Source organism: Anopheles arabiensis, chromosome 2, assembly GCF_016920715.1.
Source record: "Anopheles arabiensis isolate DONGOLA chromosome 2, AaraD3, whole genome shotgun sequence".
Classification (NCBI taxonomy): domain Eukaryota; kingdom Metazoa; phylum Arthropoda; class Insecta; order Diptera; family Culicidae; genus Anopheles; species Anopheles arabiensis.
The window spans coordinates 41446643-41469797 of record NC_053517.1 but is presented as its reverse complement, the minus strand read 5'-3'; the positions used below and the strand labels follow the sequence as shown (position 1 = coordinate 41469797).

The window sequence follows — 23155 nt, the reverse complement described above, 5'->3', positions numbered from 1 at the left end:
GTTACAGAGAGCAGGACGGATGGGTTTTTTTTTGTTGTTGTCATTACCTCATGCTCCGTTGTACGATGATTTAGCAAAATAACACAAACAAATAAAACAAACCAACCAGCAGCAGCAAACAAAAAAAAAAACGGTTGGAAGCAGACGAAATATTCACATCCGCCCCAACGGTTAAGCGGGTCGGGATTTAGTTTAGCAACAAATTGCCCCTTAACTGCACCCGTCCATTCCGGCGATGGGGTGTATGCTCTTTTGTGCCTTGTGCTTGTTTCCTCTCCTCTTTTTAATCCGTAAAGTTTTTCCACCCCATCCCGGCAATCGGGAGGCAGCAGTGATTCGTTTAAGGGTCAGCAAAACGGGCGAGCGCTTTGAACTGTGGGCAAGGGCAAGGATGTAGCGTAGGAAGTGTGGGGTGGGAATTATGCCGGAAAAGTGGCAGAGCCCAAGCTGCACGTTTACGGTGGAGGAACTGAGCCAGAAAAACACGATTAGACTTTTAATCAACAGCATCTACACCATTAAGAGATGAGCGGGTGGCGGTTGTTGGAGGCTGCGAGGTGAAGCTGTGGTTGGTGGAAGGATTGGGGCGCCTGAGCACGGAGAAGATATTTATAGGGAAATGGTCGGTGGCAGTGTGTGGGATTGTGTGTTTAGATGTGAAATTACCTCAAGGCAGGTACATTGAGTCTTGCACCCACATACTTCAAAGCTAATGTGACCGTGAGTGTCGACAAACGCATTAAGAAATTTTACTTGTTTTACCATAAAATTTAGATGCCTGCAGAAAATATTTCGTATAATAAAGAAAATATATATTTATAGAAAGAACAGAACCTTACACACAAATACAATATAACGCATGAAGCTGTGCAAGTATTGTTAATACAATAGAAGCAATATTATTAGGAGCTTTCGGAGGAAGGGAAGGGAAATGAATTCCAAACGTTCATCTGCAGACTGGCTATTTGCGACTGATTAGTAAAGCCAAAGTAAGATACTCTGTTCGACATCCCTTCCTTCACTTTTAAACCTAATAGTTTAAAAGATCAGACACAAACATTCATTCCAGCATACCCAAGAAAAATACACACTTCCCCATTTTTTTATCAACCGATGGAAGTTATTGCTTCGTTGTCTTTATTTACAATTCCAACTAGAACGTGGTTCCTTTCGCGACACTCCACACACGGCACACGGAGATACATAAAAAAAAGAAAACAATCAAACCGGCCTTACGACTATGGATTAAAATAACAAACTGATACAGAAACCGAGCGCGGTCGAACGAAATCGCCACAAGACGATTCGTCGCCTTACCGTCGCCATGTTGCATCCTTCAAAAACCGAAAAGTTAGTCTCCCTAGCTATGGAACAACACGAAAAAAACACCCTTCTATCCATTTATTGCATCCACTAGAACCCAATAATATCACGAACAGACCGATATCTGGCCAAGCCACCCGCACTAGTCGATTTCGAGCCCCCGAAACGCTTTGACCGGCGGTTTGATGGAGTTGGAGTTGGAGTTTTTCTGCTTGGGCGCTTCCTTCAGTGCGCCGGAATCCATCAGCCAATCTCGATACTCCGTCTCGAGGCGCTTCTTTTGCTCCGCGTGCATTGTCGCGACCTCATCGAACGGTCCACCAAAGTCCTGCGGAGGTAAATAGTAAAGATTGAGAGAGCGAATGTTGGAGTAAGACGACATGAGAATGCAAACCTTCGGCAAGTAGTCAACACCGACGATCTCTTCTGGGCCGGCGGTCGTGAACTGCAGCAGCCCGAGTAGTTCCGACTTAATCAGCGGTTTCACCAGTGCCATCACCTGATTGATGAACGACGCCGTGTGCACGATGTAGATCTTCTTCAGCCGCACCGGATGCGCATCCTGGATGTAGCTCATGAACACTCGCAGCGGGCTAAACTGTACGCGGGCCAGATGCCCCAACCGGACGCCCTTCATGTCGAAGATGACGATGTACCCCTCCATAATGCCGTCCACACTGATCTGGGCGTCGTTGAACATGCAGAACGATTTCACCGCCTCGGTAAAGTTCATCTTGGACGGATCCGTGTCGGAAAGTCGGTAGTAGAGCAACCGGTAGCCTTCCGGCGTCGTCCTTGGCAGTGCTACCATGTGTCTGGATAGAAATGGGACCAGTGATTGCTTTTGCTGCTCCGTCCTCTTCTTTGTGCTTCTACTTACGTGGCGTTCAGTGTCATCTGCACACCTGCTCCCATGATGTCTCGGTTGTCGAAGATTTCCGGCGAGTTGGCGTGAATCTGCGAGTACTTCTGTAGCGCTTTTTTGGCATCGTCCACGTTCCAGAGACAGGCGTGCAGGAATAGGTGGGCATGATTTTTGGAGAAGGCAGGAAACCGTGGCTGTTCTTTTATCCTGCAGAATTTAAAACACAGAGTTCGAGTGACTTTTGGTACACACTACAAATTGACCAAAGCAAACATTAAATACGCCAACATCGACGTTAAAACTAAGCCGCCAATTGCTGTGCGTTCTACACTTTGAATAATTCAGCACACGACAAGTCGATTCATTTTCAGCGTATGGGGCAGAGGCCTGGTAACTGGCGACAGCAAAAAAGCACTGCAGGCAGTGTATGGAAATTATTGTTTACCCCACGGTTTTTTTTTTCAAATAATCATTGCCCAGCGCTCCAATGCTACCAGTCTGCTTACGCATTCTGCATTTAATCAAGCAAATGAAGTCATCAAACCGAGAGAAATTTCCCCTTCGCTGCTCCCCCTCCCCTTATCTCTACTCCCCACTCACTTACCATTCGTACAGGGTGTCCACGTTGGCGGCATGCTCTTTGGGCACTTCCAGCGGCTCCGGACTGTCTTTGAAGGGATGTGATAAAGTGGTCATTATTGGCACTAAGGGTGGGCTTTTTTCCTCCTCGACTAAGTGAGCTTTTCACCACTCGGCAGACACTCTCCGGTACCGGCAGCTCTCCTGTCTGCACGGTAGACGCCGTTGCCAGCACGCACTAGACGAAGTGGCGGAGCAAATGGCCAAGTGCGCGTTCTATTAACTTTTTTTTTGTGCTGCTTGGATGTCTGTCAAGCGCTGAGGAATGGAAGAAATGAATATTTTAAATTACTCGGCATCGTTTCCTCGCTTGTCCAAAAGTTGTCGTTCGCACAGGCTGTTGCCCTCCATCGCACAGGCTGTTGTCCTGGGTGATGATTCGTTCCCAGGAAAACTATTGAAGGTGCGATCCAACATAATGTGCATAGATAACAGCATTGTAGCGTTTTGTTGGTTGTGTGCAAAAATGGGGCGGATTTCATTAAGTTTACTTTTTTGTCGAATAGTTCACCGCTAGTCTTCAAGTGTTGAACATTCCTTTTTTTACGTAAACATTATTGTAAAACTCGTTATTTCATCGACAAACAATGGTACATTAAAATATCAGAAAAATTAAACAATCAGACAAGCGTCTAGCATAAAACAGTTCAAAATTAAAGTTGTAACTCTATGTGACACAATTCATATTTTGTTTTGATTTGGATCGTTCTGAGAATTACTAAAAATCCACAAACATACAACGCCTGATGCAACATAAACAAAAAAGAACAATAAAATGTCTCAAATACATATAGACATGTATGATTGTGCCATTGTTTGTTCCTTTGCTTTCCTACTCGCGAACGTGCGAATCAAACCCCAACCAAATGGCAATAAAACGTACATACGTCCCGACATAACCTTGGCCATCGAAAGCTCAGGCAAGCGTAACGCGCATGTAAAGGTGCGTCAGACGCGTCTCGGTAAAATCATCCAGCCATCAACACGGCGCCACACTCGTCTGCCGCGACAGGGAAACAAACGTGCGTGTTGGTGGCATTTTAGTTTTTGTCCATGCTAACACTGTGTTGCCCATTGTCGTGGTTAGGTGGAGTAGCTTTGCATACATCATCTTCAAGGACAGATTGACGAATTTGTGAGCTCATATTTTAACGCAAAAGTTGACCGAACAGGTACTTCTTTTTGTCATGGTGACCGATTGCTACTGCTGTATGAGTGGTCAAGGGTGAGCATATGGTAATTAATACAGTGGCTAATAGACTGTTTTGTGCGCCTCACAAATGAAATCCGTTGCGCAACTGAAGGGTATAGCGATGGAATTTTTTACAACAAAATTCCATCAAAACAGTGGAGGGTTCTTTTTCGATCAAGAAAATTAAATGTCCCCTTCTTGGAAGCATTAGTTCATCTGTGTAGAAATTCATTTGTTCAAGATGTCATGTCAAATTAGCTGTACGTGAACGTGCTTCATACTGAGCATAAACCTTCAAACGAATGTAAAACGTTTTCTAACGAAAGCATTAGCGACCTTTTGTAATTGTGAGTCCTTCTAAGAAGTCTTGCCCCAATCGGACGCTAAACATTGTTTTACATGCTCCATATATGAACACTTGTTAAATATGCATGTTGGAGAGCTTTGAAAACAGTATCTTTATATCATTGGGCTAAAATGGATTGGACTGATCATTAATTAAGCTGATAAACTTGGAAACATATTTTGTAAAATATGTATTTCTTTTATTTTTTCACTAAAGCGTTCTGCTACCACGCTTTGTTAACTACCAATAGGGAAACCCATGTCTGGCGAGACTTTTTGTCAACTTTCGCATCATCTAGGAATGTAAAACTCTTTGATAATTTATTCATAGCGCAACACGGTACTAAAAGAAACATTTTATAAAATATCCCTCCCCGAGTGTGTGAAGGTCACTTTCCCCAGCTGGGATCTCCTTTCCGGTGAACCCATAAACAGCCACCTGTTGTTGATATCCGTCTAGGAACAGCTTCCCATAGCCCTAGCGCAAATGGATGATAAACAAATTTAAGCAACAAAACAAAAAAAAGGTTGTCACTAGCATCATAACTTTCCACATCCGCTTGAGCACAGTCGTGTGTGTGTGTGGGGAATAGAAGCGCACTCGAGAGATGTGGCTGGCGAAAACTTTCCATTTCTCTTTATGTTTCCCCCCACCCGAACGGCTGGGAGGTACATGGCACGGTGCACTACTTCCATGCAGCTTGCTGTGTGCCACCTCCGGGGGGAAATGTCTAGCAGCTGCTTCAGCGTCATGTGCGTGTACACTACCACCGGGAGTTGTTTTTGTGTCAGACCAACACAGATGAAGCGGGTTAGCTCCAAAAACCCGAGCAGTTATGTGGAAACGTAAGGCAAGGGTAGGGTGTAGGGGTACGTGAATAATCTGTCCGCCATTCATCTGCGTAATGGCATAATGATGTGTCTTCCATCTCCATTGCGCGGGCCTGATTGCCTTAAAACCAAAACCCCTACAGGAAGAAGAGTTTATCCCACTCTCCCACCACTATTATGGTATGTGTTACGGCAAGGCAGTTGTTATTAAACATTTCAAATTAACACCAATAGCTTACAGATATAGCTAGTAATGGTGTTGCAGGTATTGCCAGTTTGATTCATATAAAAAGCGATGGATCCAGCTAATTTAATAAGCTAAGCCAACTTGACTTTATGCGAATATAATAAATCACATCTCATAATAACCAAAATTCCTTTAACCTTTCCTACCTCTAGATATGAAGTTATGTAATTATTGAGTAAACAGTTCTAAAAAAAAGCATATCATCAGATCCAAAATCACACCCAAACAATCGCACAAATTGCCCGATGTAATCGAAAGCGAACGTACTCCCAACGCACTTGATACTCTGCCGCGTGAGCAACAACTCACTTTCATGCCGTCACCGTACCGATCCACCTTTTCTTTCCATTGACCCTTGCCGTGCGTTCTGTTTTGAGAGATTATGTGAATGCTATTAGCCCCGGCGGCACCGCAGCTCCTCTGTCACGGGTCGATCCAATCCCCTCCATTCCCGAGGAAGCTCCGGGAAGCACGAAGCACCATGCGGTGGGTACTTGTCCAAAAATTAACGTTCCGTCAACCCCTACCGTACCCGTATTACGTTACTATACGTAGCTATGACCCGGAGGGGTAGTGTACGTATGCTCGGTACAAATTGTACGGTGACGGTGTGGTCAGTGACGTGCCGCATTTCTTTGGCCGTATCTTTGTCCGTGTGTTTCGTTTCAGCTGCGAAAGGCGCTAACGAGGTTACACAATCTTTTTAAGCATTTATTTTTACACGTGTGAGTGTGTGTGTGTGTATGTGTTCCTTGTGCGAAGTGTATGTGGGGCACAACACTTTAACACTTACACTGGTGGAATCATTTATGACAGGTACGCATCTCATTTGATGTTTCTGAGGATTGAAGCCTGTCGTTCAATATCGGAATCGCTCTTAATGATTGGGTTTGTTTTGAAGCGCCAACCTTCTCTCTTGACTGAATGTACGAATATATTTTTAGTTATTATGAGCCTATGGTATAAAATCTGTTTATAAAAATGAATGGTAATCAAAAAAGGTAAAAAATAGACTTATCTAACATCCCATCACTCCTCTTCATCCATACAGCACACACAATTGATGATCATGACTCAAGAAGATCTTCAGTGAGTTCCGTGTCTGAAGTGATTTGTCTCAACAACCATTCAAAGTGCTTCTCAAATTACGTAATCATCGTACTTGATCGCACACATCAAACACAAAGTCAATGACAGACGATTTCATTTTTTATTTTGATGATATCTTCTGTTTCCCCTGCCAGTTGTTTTGACCAGACACTCAAAAATTCAACAACAAAAAAACAGCTAAAATAGTTCCAGCACGCCACGATCGTCACGTCCCGTTCGTTCCCGGGAAACTGGTTACCATCGTGGTTCGACTGACGTAAATCGTCGTAAACCGGCGGGTTCTGCACGTCGCCGTTACATCCTTTACGGTGTGCAATATATGGGTGATGGTAATCACATAACCACTGTCCATATTTAACCTTGAACCAAGGGTTGAGCGGGGCTATTGAGACTAACGGAAAAGGTGAGTTCTAACAGTGGCCATAGTCAGTGGCTGGATCCGTCATTAGAATCGCTCACATGAAAGTGTTGCTGCGCAGGTAATGCATATTGTAATCGAAGCTCGATAGACAAAAGTGTATGGTAATGGGGCGACCCAAAAGACGCGCAGTTTAGAAAGTACTGTGTCAAGGATTTTCACTAAATTGCATATCTGTTGGACAGCATTAGTTTTGTGCGAAACTTGCACTTTTCTCACATTAGTCCGCACTACAATTGCCAGAAGCAGCTGGAAAAAGTAACCTTGTTATTGTTACACACATTTTCTCTCACTCTCTCTCTCTCTCTCATAATAGCGTAAGCAACATTATCGCACGCGTGTAAAGTTCATGCTGCAAAAACAAACCCGAGCTAAACATTGACCCACATTCAGCTGCCCATCCGATCGCCGATCGCAAAAGTCTTGCCGAGCCGTGCGGTGGTAACTGCCTGCAATGAAAGTACAATTACATCACGCTTCTCCACGTTGTTCTGTTTAACAAAAGAGAGAGAGAAGCAACAATACAAAAAATACTGTAACATTGATCAGCCCAACTGGCTGGCCGGATGATTGCAGCAAACCGCAACAACCAAAGAACAAGGTTAGCAGCCGCATCGATACTCATCCTACCGCGTTGCGGCATTGGGCGGTGCAGTTGCGATCGTCCGGCTGCATAATCGACATAATCGAACGCCTTCTTGCTTTGATGCTACCCCTTCCCCGTCCAAGGTCGTTCTGATAAACTCGGGGCTCGGGGGGGTGTCTGACGTTTGTTTGTACACTCCCGGCCAAGGTTTTTAGGGCGGGCACCGATTGCATCCGATCCGGATCGACACGACTGAATCGATTTTTTATTGCAACTGTTGATGTAGGTGCATTCTTCCTTCCTGGGCGATCGCAACCAGTCCATGCATGTAGGTTCGATCGGTTGCATTAGAAGAATGTGGCTATGAACAGTGTTTTGCATGTTTCTTTGACTATGACATCGGTATGGTGTGTTGGATTTTACTCATGGCTACTATCATTGCATTGTTTGATGTAGTTTTAGTTTTTAGCATTACTTTTCTAACGCCTGTTAAACAGTATTTTTTTAGTTGAAATTTCTTATGTTATTTTATCCATTTGACAACAAAGTAAGTATCGTTAGTATCGCGGCAGAACAATTTTCATCTCAATTTCAATTAACAAACAATGGTTCGAAATGTGTCGCTCTAATGAACGACCTACTAACGACGTCGTTTCTACAGTCATTTCAGTATCGGAAATTTGCACGATTAGATAAGAAGAAAAAAGAATCTGTACCCCTCCTAGCCGGACAGTTGGAGATAATTATAAGCCATTGATTGGATGCTGATGTGGGAGCAATATAAATGTAATAAGCTGTTGCAACACCTACTGGCACCCGTACAGTCGAACGAAATCATTTCGCTGCAAGCCAATTACAGACGTTAATTGATAATTGGCTCCCAACACCAACCAAAGATGAAGCAGCGTCTTCTCTGTTGGCTTTTGTATTTGCGTAAAAAGTGCATTCGTCCGCCGGGTGCATTAACATTGTTGCGAAAGTAGGTGACCCATGGACGAACGCTGTTGAATGCCATGGTTTGGTAAAAATATAATTGAAGATACAGAAAAGCGAACAATAGAAATAATGGCGTATCATCATTTCTCTGTTGCGCTATGGGGCTTCTCGAGTAAGTGACATAAAACTCAATCTCACCAATGCTCTGTCCGAGTTGCATGTAATTTATACCGATTGCAGCCTTACTGATGTTTCGAGGGCTTTTATAGCATCCAAAATAATAATAAAAAACAATTCACTAATATACATAGTATCAACGTTTGAAAACATCAAAGAGTATTAACTGTTTAGCTTATTTTTAACATTTTTGCATCACCACTTTATTTCGCTTTGTAACCTCACCAACATTTATTTGTTTCTATCTATCTCTGTCTCTTTTTCTCCTTCTCTATCGTTTTATGCGATTGGTTTTCCTTGTTTTTTGCACCTTTCGTATTATAAAGCAGAAATTTCCTTAGCAGAGACTGAAACACGAATTGTTTTCACTTTCATTCACTTTCGCTTTTCGATGAGGCATTCACCAAAGGCGCATTGGCGTGCATATTGTGCCATTGGCTGAAGGGTAGACACACATGACAAGCTGAAGGGACTGTCAAATCAGGCTTAGTTTTTGTGTATTTTAGTTTAACTCAAAATCATTAAAACAATTGCATGAATTCATTTTAGCTGTACGATCTGGTTCATTGGAATAAAAATCATTGGCAAGGGCAGAGCACGAACACAACACACCAATACAAAAATTGCTCTTCATATTACGTTGCTCATTGTTTGCAGCACAGTTGAACTGAAAAAGTCTGATGTTTTCAATTTACAGTTCAGTGCAGCGATCTCCATTTCCCACAGAGAAAGCCACCGCAATGGACGACACTTTTCTTCGCACACTTAAACGCACACTTGTACACGAGAAAAACATAAACTGCCGTTCGGAGTTTCTCCACGCGCCAGCGGCGGGGGGCTCACAGTAAAACGCTGCAATCAAAATATGCTCTTGCAAGCGCTGCACACCACCTGCACTCAAACACATGCCCACAGTGTACACGGAATTGGAAGAGCAAATTCCAACGGCTAAACAGATCCCGCACACAGCCAAAGTGCGAGCGAATAAAAAAAAAACAGAGGAAAGAAAACACCACTCACATAAAGTTGGCGCGCAAACACCCGTAATAAAAGCTCGGACCCGCGAAACGGAAGACTCTGCAACAGACGACGAACGATGTTGCCTCGCTGCTGTGCACGATCAAACTGCGCCGAGCCTGAGCGGTTCACGCAAGTGGCAGAGTCGTGTTTGCGGTGGTTCTTTTTTGCCAAGCGCCGGGTCTGGTGGGGCGAGCTCTGGACGGGGGCTTTTGGACGAGCTTGTTCGTCGAGCTTGAAAGGCACGGCTAGAGAGAGGAAATGGAGGAGCTGGAAGCCATGCGCGAGCTCTGTACGAGATGGGCTCGTCGGAGGCAAATGGCTTATGGTGGATGGCTGTCGGGAAGCAGCACCGATGCAGCTTGCAATGCTCTCGTCTGGTATGCTGAGATTCACGTGAAAAGAGTATGTGTGTAGGGAGCTATTTGTGTGGAAGTGTGTACGTAAATCGTGTTATTATTTTATCATCGTCACGCGACACCTTCGGGGAAAAAGCCTCTTGCAGAAAGGTTTACACATGCAGCAAACTGCAATTGACTAGCTTTTCTATCCATGTTGAGATTGTAAGAAATGAGTTTTGAGAATTTGTAGAATTTTTGTTTCCTTTTTGGTATAACATCTAATTTTATAATTATTTTTACTTTCTATTGTTGAAATGATAAAACATGTTTCTATTTAAGTTTAGATGGTGTAACATATTTACGTTGTAAATATTTTTTTGATAAATATTTATGGTACTAAAGGTCATACCGTAATATTTAACACGATTAAACTCGTTTTGCTATCACTGCTTCAATTTCGCTCACAGTGGCGCACTGTCGGTGTTTGGATGCATTTAGCACGATTACTTGCAATTATCATTCGCCACGTATTTTACTCACACCACAAAACGAGCAAAGGAAACCCCATACATCTCGTATCATATCACGCTATCGAATACGTACACGCGGCAGCAAACAACGCGAAAATGGAATAAATTAAGCTCCGATGGAATGTCTGCGCCGGCACGATTTTGTACATTACTCGTCGTGGGCTTGAAGGGCTTTCGTTGCCCACAAATTTGTGTAAAAAATATTTTTGCGCTAAACGATACATTTTTACTTGCACTTCCCCTTCTATTTCGGACACTGTAATAAAGACAAATACATGTGATTGTGCTTCAACAAGACCAATTAAAAGGACAAAATCACGGGCTGCTATCACTTTTACGGGCCAGCAGCAATACCAGTCACCATCGCAGCTACGATGAAACATGATTTCGTTTCATTTTGTACAGTTTCGCCAAACATCCCAATGTTCAAGTTGAATCCATTACGGAGATAGGCCCTACCCAAGGCAAGAAAGCATCAGCTGGCAGAAGAGTAGTACGGCAAACTCCTTTCTCCCTCCGAATACTTCTGCACGGGCCACAAAGCGCCGGAACGGGGGCAGTAAAAAGTTTATCGCTGGGCAGAACAATGTTTATCGAACAATTAACATCAATTAACAATTTTAATTGACCTTCGCCGGTTCGGTTGCGCTTCCCTTTTCGGTTTCGGTTTCGTCTTCGGCCGCCACTAAACGGGGGCAAAAGGCCAAACGTAGTGGGGTGCGGGTGCGAAAGCTTACACCATCCATCGGAAAAACATCGGGCGCAGCGCAGCAACAAAACTGAAACGATTGCGAATAGAGGGCGAATTGGCGAGGGTCGGCGAAAGAAAACTATCCTTGTTTGTGGCAAGACGGAGGGCATCGGGAGGTTGGCTTGTTAGAGGAAGTAGCAACTCTATGTTGCCGATGCTTTGTTCTAACGGTGGCCAAATCGATTACGATGAGGCAGACATTAAAGCTGATGCTTTTCGGCGCTATGTTTGTGTGTGTGACTTTTCTTTGTTTATAGTTTTTTGGTTTCCCTTTGCTCACACGATAACACAGGGTAAGGTTCATGCACGGTTTGGCAATCGATGAGCTAGAGCTGCAACACTCTGGTTTGTGGAAATGGTATGGATTATTTCATTTACGCGCACCAAAAGTTATCAATTGGTTAGGTTATGCACAAAGAAATTTAAATACAGAGTGTTTTCAAATAACCGTATCGAATATTGTACGCTTGCTTTTTTTGTTATCTCTCAATAACAGAACCGCACAAATATCGGAAAAAGTGCATTTCAAGAGTTGTATTTAAATTCATAATTCCTTCTTCTTCTTCTTCTTCTTCTTATTCTTCTTCTTCTTCTTCTTCGTCTTCTTCTTATTCGTCTTCTTCTGGCTCAACAACCATTGTCGGTCAAAGCCTGCCGTACCCACTTGTGGGGTTGGTGCTTTCAATGACTTATGGATTACCCCTCCATTGCAGAATAGTTAGTCCTACGTATAGCGGCACGGTCCATTTGGGACTTGAACCCATGTCGGTATATTGTTAAGTTGTACGAGTTGACGACTGTACCACGAGACTGACCAGAATTCCTACTATCCATAAATCCTACACATTATTTTGTATGTTAGCCCCTCATAACGAGTTTATTCCAATGACTCACTCGTTATGCGAAAAACTCGTTATGCGGGAGACTCTTTTCCATACAATTTGTTTGAAGAGTGAAATAATTTTTTTTAGGTCAAGAAAAGTGCAGGTATATAGGGATTACATGCATCACAACCATACGGGACAACTCCAAATGGCAACAGTAATCCATTGATCAATTTTTAGTATCGAAATTTAATTTACTCAGAAAGTAGATCAAGAATACATGTAAGGACACACCTATTAATACACGTCACATATGTGAAACACACTCTTCTTAGTTCACTACACACTAAGAAGGTACACTACACACTAAAATCCTCGTCCTGGCCATTTGTACAGCCGAAGAGAGCCTCCAATATTGTCAAATAAGAAGGAAAGAAATGGAGTAATTAAACTGAACACAATACCTCACTTACTCCATCTGTCAATAAGCGCAGCAAAACTCTCAGCTCCGCTATCTGATCTGAAAAGAGTTATCTGGACGTGGAGTGAACGCGCCCACGGCCCGCTTCGGCTTTTTTTCAATGTTTGTATGCCTTCGTGAGGCAGTGGGTGTTAATTTGTCACCACCCATACACTTTTCCTAAAAACTTCTACCTGCCTGTTTTAGAAATTTCTCAATATTTAACGATTCGTAATTTTGAAACTCTCGAAGTGATCCCGATTTCTTATCGGGAACGAAATGAAAATGCTCGTTACTTTTACTCGTTAAGAGGGGTATGTATGTATTCTTAGAGCATTTAGATTTGCTCGTTATGCGAAAAATTCGTTATAACGAGTACTCGTTATGAGAAGCTCCACTGTATTTCATCCCAGCTTTTAAGGTAATAAATAGTGCACCTATTATACGTCACGCACTGTAAAATCGAGCAAACGAGCAACGCAAGCAGAACGCCTAAAAGTATGCAAGTATTATTTCATACATCCGTTTGCTTTTATTCGACCAGTTTTCTCGTTTTAAAATATTTGGTTTTCGATTTTGGATTAGTGTTCAATGCTGCTAAAAAAATGCTTTAGGTATTTATGTGTAATTTCACATTGTAATGTTATCTAACTCCCTCTCTCCCAGTATACTCTTCGTAGTATCCCAGCATGCCATACCTGTTCTTCTGCAGAATTTTAACGCAATTTAATACACAAAAGCGCATCCGAAAATATAAATACGAAAAAACGCCTCTTAACTAAAACCGTTTGTAATTCCTCATACACAGTTGCATGCCCTTGCGTCGACGACGAGACCTGTTAAAAACCGGACAATTCCTGCGCTGCGTTCGCTATCAGGTGTACACCGACAAAATGCAGAACAGGTTTGAAGGTGGGTGTACCTGAAACAGACCGAAAACTCGTCGCACCGCAAACCATTTCCGGCCAATATCGGAGGCCCCATCGAGCCCAGGCCAAACGTTTATTATTAAAAATGCTCTACATTACGGCGACCGCCACATTTGTTGGTTTAATTTGAAAGAACAAACCATCCTTGACGCTTTAAACCCCGTACGCAGAAGCGATGATAAGAAACGATCTTTGACGGTCCCATTGCTGGCGCGACGGTTGGAGTTTATTTCGAGTGTATTGCTTCCTCATTTTGCGTGCCGAAACGTGACGCTTCGTCCAGTACGTGAGGCGCATTTTTATGGCCGTTCCGTTGTACAACTGCTATTGAGCGATTCATAAGATTCACAGTTGCTGAGTTGAGAGGGGGGAAGCTATCGAGCGGTACAGAAAATTTGATTAGAACAACGACAATCAAAGTTTAAGCGACGGGCGCTATTTATCATTTTGCGTGATTTTTGTCTCGATTTTAACCAGCAGCGCGCGTCTACAACAAAGAAGCGGAACGAGTATTGGTCAGTGTCTGTGTATCTGACAAAGCGTAAAACCAGCACCATTAAGATTGTGTGTCGAAATAGTCGATTCTGCTGCAACACGGTGCCGATGGCCAGTGGCCAGCATAGTATGGTTTATGTACGGCATGGACCGTACCTCACCCTCTGGCACTTGTGCACTGCTGTTGCATAGTTTCGCTTGCACATTTACAGCGTCCATAAAACTAACGAACTCGACGCTTTGTAACACGTGCGACAGGAGCTGTTTGACGACTCACGAAGCGCAACAGATCATTAATCAGGCGCAAGAGAAACCTCAAAATCAAACCTCCGTGTCGACCGTGGGCATTGGAAGTCCTTGGGGCCAAAGCCGACAATCACTTAACACGCCTCCAGAAACATCTGACCGATGAGAAACAGGAAAAAATGCCTCTCCTAGACACCCCGGGGAGAAGGAAACAGTTTTCCTTGTCCAGGACTCCCTGCCAAGTGTCCCAACAGCGTCCTTGCGCGGACGGTAAAGTGTGCCAGAAAGCGGGGAAAACCAGTATTTCCATCTCTCACCCCCTCCTACCCCCACCCAAACGCAGGGTGAGAAAGTGCGGCAGACGCGAACGCAAACTGCAGCTGTGTGCGGTCGTAGGGTGGTGAACGGGCGTACGCTCCTTCCTATCGATCGTTAGCTTCAGTTCGGTTTCTACTCTCGCACGGTACAGTACGGTAGTCACACCGGTCTTCATTCAGATTTTGCCGACTGATTCATCAGCAAGGTGTGTGTGTGTATGAGTGGTGGTGTTTGGGTGTTCACTGTTTTTTGTTTGTGTGTGGTTCTAGCAAAGCTCTCCCATATCCTGTCGGGTCGGTTATTATGTCACGCTCGTTCATCAGATTGTTTGCAGCGTGCACGAAGCGTCACAGATGCGGTTAACCGCATACAACGACACTGCACCATAATGCTCCTGCTAGTTAGATGGAAGTGCGCACGAAAGAAAGAGAGTGAGAGAGTGCTTGGGGAGATCAGTTGGAGAATTGGTTCTGTCTAACCGCAACAGCAACCAGGAGTCGGAAGGCGGTGGACGGCGGGTTGCTAAAAATATCGCGAAAAATCGCACGAAACCGCCGCCTCTGGGCCGCCAACCGCGCGTCACGAGACTCGCGGAACCAAAGCGGACACCCACATCGGCCTGGGGGCGCGGACATCGAGTGCGTTGGCAAACTTTTGACGCACAGGTGAACACACGCGGCGTGTTTTGGGGCGTACGTTGTTTACGCGGGTGCAATCGGTTTTGATGGGGGGTTTTTTATGCCGGTTGAAGAATGCGTTTTTTGGTGTTGTGTGTTTGCGCGCGCGCGCGCGTGTGTGTTCTGTTCTGTCTGTGCAATGTGTGGTTCGTTTGAACTTCTTTTCTATGGTTAGTTTACTTCAACCGACAACATCCAACCAAAAAGGAAGGCAGCCACGGTGTAAGAGGTGTGCATTGGTTTATGCTAAGAGTCATAAATGCTGGAGCAAAAAACAAACACATCGCAATAATCGATTGCTGCTGGGTGAAAACAAACGTTTGTTTACGCGGCGGTTACCCTTCCGTGGGGTATTTTAAATTGCCATTCGCGTAGTACAAAAATAGTACAGCAATCGTCGGGAGCGCGGTCTGAAATTCGTCTATTTAATTTCCGCTCTTGTGATGTTTATCGATTGATCGTACGAAATCATTAAAATTTTGAAATGATCGTTAGTAATGCTTGCGCCTAGAACTCATTTTACGCTTCAAAGCGGTCGTTAGAATTTTACATCAAATGTGTTCCAAAAGCTATCAAGATGATCTTGAACATTCGCTCGGTCTAACCTTTATCGGTGACCCGTTACGATCGTGTGTGTGTGTGTGTGTGTGTGTGTGTGTGTGTGTGTGTGTGTGTGTGTGTGTGTGTGTGTGTGTGTGTGTGTGTGTGTGTGTGTGTGTGTGTGTGTGTGTGTGTGTGTGTGTGTGTGTGTGTGTGTGTGTGTGTGTGATCGTTATTGTGTCTGCTGTGGGCGACGTTTAATGTTTTTTTGAATTACGTGTAGCTAAGTGACATTTGTCGAATCATTTAGACTCATTTTCACAAAACCCGTTTTTATGCAACCCCGTACCGCACAAGTGGGCCACCGTACGGAAAGTGATAGTTTTCACCCCTTCCCTCAGCACAAACATAAATACAGACACGCACACGCACACACTTCTTCGTGTGTCCAGTGTTTCTGCGCTGCTGCAACCACAAACAGCAGCAACGAAACACTCTCCTCGTTGTTGAAACACTTAAGTGCAAATTGCAACGCTCAACAGTGTCCAACGGTCGGGCCGGAGCGTAGAGTGTGGCTGTAGGGGCACATCCGCTAACCGTGTGCCGCGATAACATGAGCCCAGCTCCGTAACACAGCTGATCTGCCAACGCTAAATCGTCCCCCATAGACGACGTCACGAGATCGGGTAGTGGTCGGTGACCGGTTTTGGAGCCCAGCATAAAATAGCACATCAGTTGCATAAGTTTCTGCGCGGTGAAGCGATCTCGGCGCGCCGGCAAACTGCTGTTGCTTTTCGCAAGATCAGCTAGCCAATCGAACAGCCATAAAAGTGTTCTGCTTGCGCACCACCGTTTTGCGTAAGCGGCGAAGGGCTCGCGTACAACCACGCCGATTCGCCGGAACCGGTTCGTTCTGTTTTCGCACGTTAATCCCGGCGATCGAGGAAGTTCGTAGGGTGCGTGAATTGGTGCGACAAGTGTTCGATGGTGTTTGCTTAAAAGTTTAAAGTAAACATTTGTTGCTTGCTATTTTCTTTACCAACGCTTTAACGCTTCAACTTCAAAGATGAATTGATTGTTGACTCTTTTTTTGCTGCTGCATCATTCATCGCTAAAGATGAGGCTTTTAAAAACACGTGCGTCAACATGATTTGTTGTTGTATTCTCAATGTCCCAAGTGTTTGCGATTCGGTTCAGACAAGGGGTTGATCTTTTACTGTGTGCGAGAGAAGCTTTTGCTGTGTTGTTGGCCGTCACATTTGGGCGTGAGAGAAACATTTGAATAAAGTCACAATGAATATGCTCCACTCATTAGCCTACATAGCTGCTGGGACAAGTCGGATGCGGTCAAGGTTTTTATTCATTTCGCACTTCAATTGAAATGTGTTGTTAAATTGAAACAAAAGTTTGCTAATGTTTAAATATGTAATGTAACTAAATTATTGCTTATTGTTAAAAAAACAGAGAGCTACATTCCACTCCTATAGTTCATCTTCTTAAACGAGATTTTTACTTCCTCTCCTCAATCCAACAATTAACAACCGGACGAGATGAGTTGTTTAGAGCAGAGCTCTCCAACATTTTTAAGATCACGGATCACTTGTGTTTGAAAATACATTTGTCGCGGGTCAGGCGTCCCCCGAGTTACGGCCCCCTCGAGTTACGACGATTTGCAGATACGACGATTTTGATTTTAACAGTTAAAAGTTGTCATTGACAACTCCAAAGAATTCCAAAGAATCCACAACTACCGTATCTTGAATATCTATATTATGTACGGCTTTTAAAATATAATTATTACATTATCGAACATTATTTTAAATTAAATACACGATACCATAAATTCCAACTCTTCGGTTATAAACTTTGTATTCATAGATATTCGACATACGACTTTTTCGACTTACGCCTTGCTTTGGGACATTTTTTCGGTCCCAAATTACAGTCGTATCTCGGGGGACATCTGTATAATAAGCGCATATGTTTAGTAGACTAAGTTCAAAGCTTTTTGATCAAAAATATATTCATTATTTTTTCTAGACATGCTTGTTGAAAATTTAATCTTGATTGTGGGAAGAAACTGAACGATATGTATATTTTCTTATTAAAGAAATTAAATCTTTCGCGGACTACGTCTGTTCACGTAACGGACCATTGGTTTAGAGTTATGCCTGAACAATTCTTATTCATGCCGCTAAATAAAGAAAACCAACATAAATACATCAACCTCAATTTGTTTTATCCTCATTATCCCATTAAGTCTACACTCTTTTGTATTGTATCTCTTTAATTCGAATTAAAAATTGAACAGCGCGCTTCCCGCATACACCTACCATTGCAATCACTACCCGCTGAAGGTCAACGCCAACGAATCGACGAAGGGTTTCAGCATTTATTCAACACACTTTCCGTTGTTTAAAAAAAGCAACAACAAAAAGTACCACGGAGGTGAGACTCATTTGAGAATGGTCTCTCAGCATGTGTCGTCTGATCACGCTGCTTGGCGTACTACGCCCCACGTGGAACAATGTAAAGTTAACTCGGCGCTTCGTATGATACCAGGTGGGGTCATCTTGGGTGTCCACCGGGTGACCTGCACTTGATCGTGTGCTTGTTTAGCTTCTAATCGGGCGGTGTGAGATCCGTATGTGTGTGTGCGCATTTGAATTTGTAATTATTTTCACACTGATAATAGCTTCGCCCGAGACGTTCGTTGGCCGTCAGGTGTGGACGATGCAAAGGAAGTGATTAGACGGCCGACTGGCCCTGACAATTACTCGTTGGCTGGGGTAGAACGGAGAACTGTGACGTGCGAAGTGGTGCATCCGTTTGAACTTAAAACTAAAAAAACAGCGCACTGGGTGCCCAAGCGACGCGGCTTCTAGGTAACGTTCGTTCGTCGGTTATGCTAATTGATCGTTGACATGGGTACTAGTTTACGCGCGGTGCTTTATTGCGCCCGGCACAACAACAGCAGTGTCGTTCTGGCCAGGTAAGCAGAGGCCTTCGGTCAGCGTGTTGCCGGCGCAAAGTGTGACGCAAGATGATCGCGCACCATAATCCTTCAATAAATCGTCGTTATTTTTAATCGCTCGGATACTGATATTTACGTTCCGCTGACCGGGTTTTAAGCAACGAGCTTTAATGCTAGGATTTAAAGCACAAAGAAGCCGCGCGGTGGGAGCGGTAAAAGCCCATCATGTCGGGGTGTGTCCTTCACTATCAATTAGGAGCAATTAGAAAGCCTCGCACTTGCACGGTCCGTTCGGCTCAAGGATTGTGTCCCTTGTGAGGATAACTTTGCCATCAAGTCTAGAGTTAACCTTTCCATTGGTCTTTACTGCACTCGCTAAACATGTTTCTCAGTAATTGATTTATTAGTTCTTTTTTTTTCAACCTAACCCACAACAAATAGTCCAACCCATCAAAACGATGGAGCACGATTTGGGCTACGACCTAGCAGAGGCACTCGAGCGAGAAGATCTATCCCGGGAGGATTTGAAAGCGCTGCGACAGCCACCGGTCGAGGGCGTGCCGGCAACGATCACCGACAAACAGTTGGCCTGCTTCCTGGATGCGTGCGATAAGAACATCGACGAGACGCGCAAAGTGCTGAAAATTTACTACGAAGCGCGCAAAAATGGACCGGAACTGTTTAACAATCGTGATCCGCACAGTGCCGCCATTCAGCAGTGTCTGCAAAATCAGTACGTAACGTGTAACCGCGAACACGAACAAAGTGTCGATCATTAACTATATGCCATATTGTACCATCTCACTTGCAGAGACTACTTCCCACTTCCACCCACCCCGAGCGGGTATTCGGTGGTGTTTCATCGGTTGAAAAACTCCCGCTCCTCCAACTATCACTTTGACGAAGCGATCAAAACGTACTTCATGACGATCGACTCCTGCCTGTACACGCAGGGACCGCGGCCGGGCATCATCTTCCTGTTCGACATGAAGAACGTCGGACTGATGCATCTGACCCGCATCAACATGAGCTCGGTGCGAAAGTTTTTCCACTACCTGCAGGACGGGCTGCCGGCGAAGCTGAAAGCGATACACGTGATGAACGTGGTGTCGTTCTTCGATAAGATCCTTTACATCATAAAACCCTTCATTCACGCGGAAATCCTCAATGTGGTAAGTGGAGGACCAACGTGTGGACTCTTCAACCAATCTTCCTGTGCACTTTATTCATGTTACGTTCGGACTGCTTTTAGCTCTACCTGCACACTTCTAGCGCCAATTTGGATTCGTTCTACGAGGAGTGGATACCGAAGAGTGGGCTTCCGTCAGATCTTGGCGGCGATATGAAATCGATCGACGAGCTTCACCAGGACCATCTGAAGGAGTTCGAAAGGCTGAGACCGTACTTCCTCGCCGAGGAGCGTCAACGCAATGGCGAAGCCGGCAACTTGATTGACGAGCCGACGGATCGTATGCTTAAGTCCCTATCGATAGACTAATTCTAACGGGCATGCTAACCCGCTTAATGTCGTGTACATCGTTGTGATAGGAAACCTATTCTGCACAAATCGGTCAGAATTCCAGAGCTGATTAAGCCAAACTACTACAAAGCGAGGGGTATTGGGGAGGTTCCACACATTACTATTACTACTACCTTGGTGTGCTTTTTTATACTGTATTTTTAAGAACCTGTTATTATACACTCTCTATCACTGCTTTCTGCTGTTTAGTATAATCCAAAAATAAAGCAAACGTTTCTTAGAAAAAAAAAAACATGCGACCGGATGACTCTCCCTTTCAAGCGCATTTATTTCGTGCCGGAACTTTTCGACTCATCTTCCTCGCTGTAGTCTTCGTAATCCTCATCATCGCTGCTGAAATCATCCAAATCGTCGTAATCGTCATCGCCCTCCTGGCCATCCTTGCCGGTCGCTAGCTTCAGCTGTTCGAATTTCTCCAGCAATTCTTCCCTGGTGCGTGCCATCTCCACCCCGTTCGGCTTTCGCTGTCGGCCATCGTTTTCGTCCTCGTCCGAATCATCCAGATCGGCTGCACCGTTCTTCTGTTTCTTCTTCTGCCCCCTGTTCATGTAGCGCAGGAACGTTCTCCGCTTGCGCTCCGGCAACGATTTGATCAGCTGATCCATCTCCGCCTTCAGCTTGATCTGTTCCTGCTCCGTCGGTTCCGGGGGAATGATACTCGCCTCGTCCGCTGACTTGAGGCATTTCGCGCAACACCTGCTGGCCAGGGCACAGTCGCGACAGATGACATGGTAGGCCCGCTTTACCTTCCGCTCGCCGCACTTGCTGCACGATTTGGGTTGCGATAGCGGTTTGTACTTGCGGTATCTGATCTTCCAGTCGATGATGCTCTTGCAGTGCTCGCACACTTCGCACACGTTCAGGTTGGTGATGAGCTTTATCAGCGGTGTGTGCTTGTCGTGCAGGTTGTTCTTAAACGCGTACGTATTCTGGTGCTTTTGGGCACGTGTACGACGGGTGTCGCCTCTTTTGGAACTCATTTTCCGAACTTTTTCACGGATTTTCACTAAACAGCACGGTTTTAGTTGGTTGCTGCCGAACGGCAACGTGTGTTTGTTTATGTTATTTCCGCAAACGATGTTTGACGTTTGTATTTTGACAGTTGTACCGTGCGTTGTAACCTGTCAGGGTAACACGGGATACAATTTTTCGTTCCGTTTTTCGTCAAATCAAGAGTGAAGCAAATTCTTCAATAAAAGATACAGGCAATGCAATTGCTTACACAACTGAAAAAAAAAGCTTTAATCACTGCTGTTTGATTAAACTTTGTAGTATATATATTTATTTTACGCACACAAAGGTCAGCCTGTTTGGCAGGCGCTGAAACGTTCGCTTCAAATCGGTCATATCTGCACATTTCTATCGTTTTAACTTAACAAATTAAACTCTGCAGTGTCACAGTGGAAACCTATCCGTACCTAGCTTGTATGGCCCTAATCTTCGTTGAGCGTTTAGAACAATCTGTAAAGCATTTTGTTCGATGGCTCACCAGCCCCGCGGCAGCAGATGTGCTCCTCCAGTCGAGCCAACGAAGTTTTTACTGCACCCATCGCGGTAGAGGCAGCTTCTCTGTAGTAAAGGCATACACACATCCACATCCACGTCGTACTTTGCCTTAGAATTGGGGAGGCCGAAACATAGCCATCGGCATCGGCATCGAGGATGGCCCCACCGGGTAGGGCACTGCGGTGCTCGGAGCCGCCATGCCCGGCGGTACGTAGAAACTACCGGGACGGGCAGGCTCCGACGCTGGGTATGGCATCGAGGAGGGACCGTATCCCGCATCAAATCTTTGAGTGGTGTGTCTGTTGCTTCGCAGCAATTCCGTCATCTTCTCCGCCTTCAGCTTTCTGCTGTGCATCAGCTTACGAATGCTCATAAACTGCTCCACATACGCGTCGACTGTCAACTCGCTATCGAGCAGCTGTTTCACGATCTTTTCCGACTCCTCTTCGCTTTCCGCCGCTGCTGTCTGCAGTAGAGCGAGCACCGTTTCAGCATTGTTCTTTTCGGACTTTGAAGCTAAAACAAGAAACAAGAGTTCGTGTGAGGGTTTGCGCTTTACATTAACGCAACCGAGACACTTACCGAGCTGTGTGGACTTCTCCTTCACCGATTCGCCCAGTGTGCGACATTCCTCGGCCAGCTCCTGCACGCGTGAACGCAGCTCGACCATCTTTGGTTCAAAATTCAAGTTTGTCTCTGCGAGACTACGGTTTTCGCCAATAATCAAATCTTTCGACGATTCCAACGATTGGACCTGTGGTGCGGCAAACGAGATCAAAATACTCCATCAATGAACGGAGATGAGTCACACCCACATCCTCTTACCGCTTCATTTACTCGCTCGTCTAGCTTCTCGTCGTCCTCCAGCAGCTGCCTCAGCTCGTCCGAGCTAAGTGTCTGCAGGGATTGTACGGCTTGCTGCAGATACGGTTGATACATTTTGTCCGGGCACCACGCGCGTCGTGCTGGTTGAGCCTACCAGCGACAGCAAAAGGCAGACAGAAGGATGCGAAACGACCACGAACTTTGTGGAAAGACTTTGACCGTGAATGGGCTTTGTTGTTTCTTTTACGATTTTGTTTTGAGCAAGATGACAGAAGCAGATCACTAAAGGCGCCCACACGGTCCTTTGGTTTTGACGTTTCTATAAAATAATGCAATAAAAAAGAATTAAGTTGCTTAAAATTGTGCCATTTTAACGAAAACATTTACTTTTCTCATTTGTGCCTCTTTTTAAATAAAATAAAAAACAAATTTAACAAATATGCACAGTGTGTCGAGCAGTTTCACTTCACACTGCGTACTCGAGCAGCTGCATGCAATAAACATTGCGCATGC

General features: G+C 44.7%; 4 protein-coding genes across 6 annotated transcripts; 1 reads left to right on the top strand and 3 right to left on the bottom strand.

Annotated features, from left to right (window-relative positions):
• Positions 1-1098: 1098 nt before the first annotated feature.
• On the bottom strand, positions 1099-9816 carry LOC120895974 (alpha-tocopherol transfer protein-like). The gene is made up of 5 exons (XM_040299741.1): positions 9690-9816; positions 2793-3085; positions 2204-2395; positions 1718-2138; positions 1099-1651 (listed from the first exon to the last, which is right to left on the bottom strand). Exons 2-5 carry the CDS (start codon positions 2882-2884, stop codon positions 1466-1468), a joined length of 891 nt encoding a protein of 296 aa, XP_040155675.1. The 5' UTR covers positions 2885-3085; positions 9690-9816; the 3' UTR covers positions 1099-1465.
• Positions 9817-14677: 4861 nt separating this feature from the next.
• On the top strand, positions 14678-20543 carry LOC120906802 (alpha-tocopherol transfer protein-like). Of its 3 annotated transcripts, none has more exons than XM_040318831.1 (4): positions 14678-14785; positions 19213-19504; positions 19583-19943; positions 20024-20543. In XM_040318831.1, exons 2-4 carry the CDS (start codon positions 19230-19232, stop codon positions 20267-20269), a joined length of 882 nt encoding a protein of 293 aa, XP_040174765.1. In that variant the 5' UTR covers positions 14678-14785; positions 19213-19229; the 3' UTR covers positions 20270-20543. The 3 variants fall into 3 exon arrangements, with proteins under 3 accessions (XP_040174765.1, XP_040174772.1, XP_040174782.1); XM_040318838.1 differs by having other exon boundaries at positions 14713-14785; positions 19179-19504; XM_040318848.1 differs by lacking the exon at positions 14678-14785 and adding an exon at positions 18705-18789.
• Positions 20432-21390, bottom strand: LOC120906816 (nucleolar transcription factor 1). The gene has a single exon (XM_040318860.1). The coding sequence runs from the start codon at positions 21289-21291 to the stop codon at positions 20578-20580; it is 714 nt and encodes a 237-aa protein (XP_040174794.1). The 5' UTR covers positions 21292-21390; the 3' UTR covers positions 20432-20577.
• Positions 21391-21560: 170 nt separating this feature from the next.
• LOC120906822 (vacuolar protein sorting-associated protein 37B) lies at positions 21561-22914 on the bottom strand. The gene is made up of 3 exons (XM_040318870.1): positions 22643-22914; positions 22400-22571; positions 21561-22333 (listed from the first exon to the last, which is right to left on the bottom strand). The coding sequence occupies exons 1-3, from the start codon at positions 22754-22756 to the stop codon at positions 21927-21929; spliced, it is 693 nt and encodes a 230-aa protein (XP_040174804.1). The 5' UTR covers positions 22757-22914; the 3' UTR covers positions 21561-21926.
• Between the last annotated feature and the right edge of the window lie 241 nt (positions 22915-23155).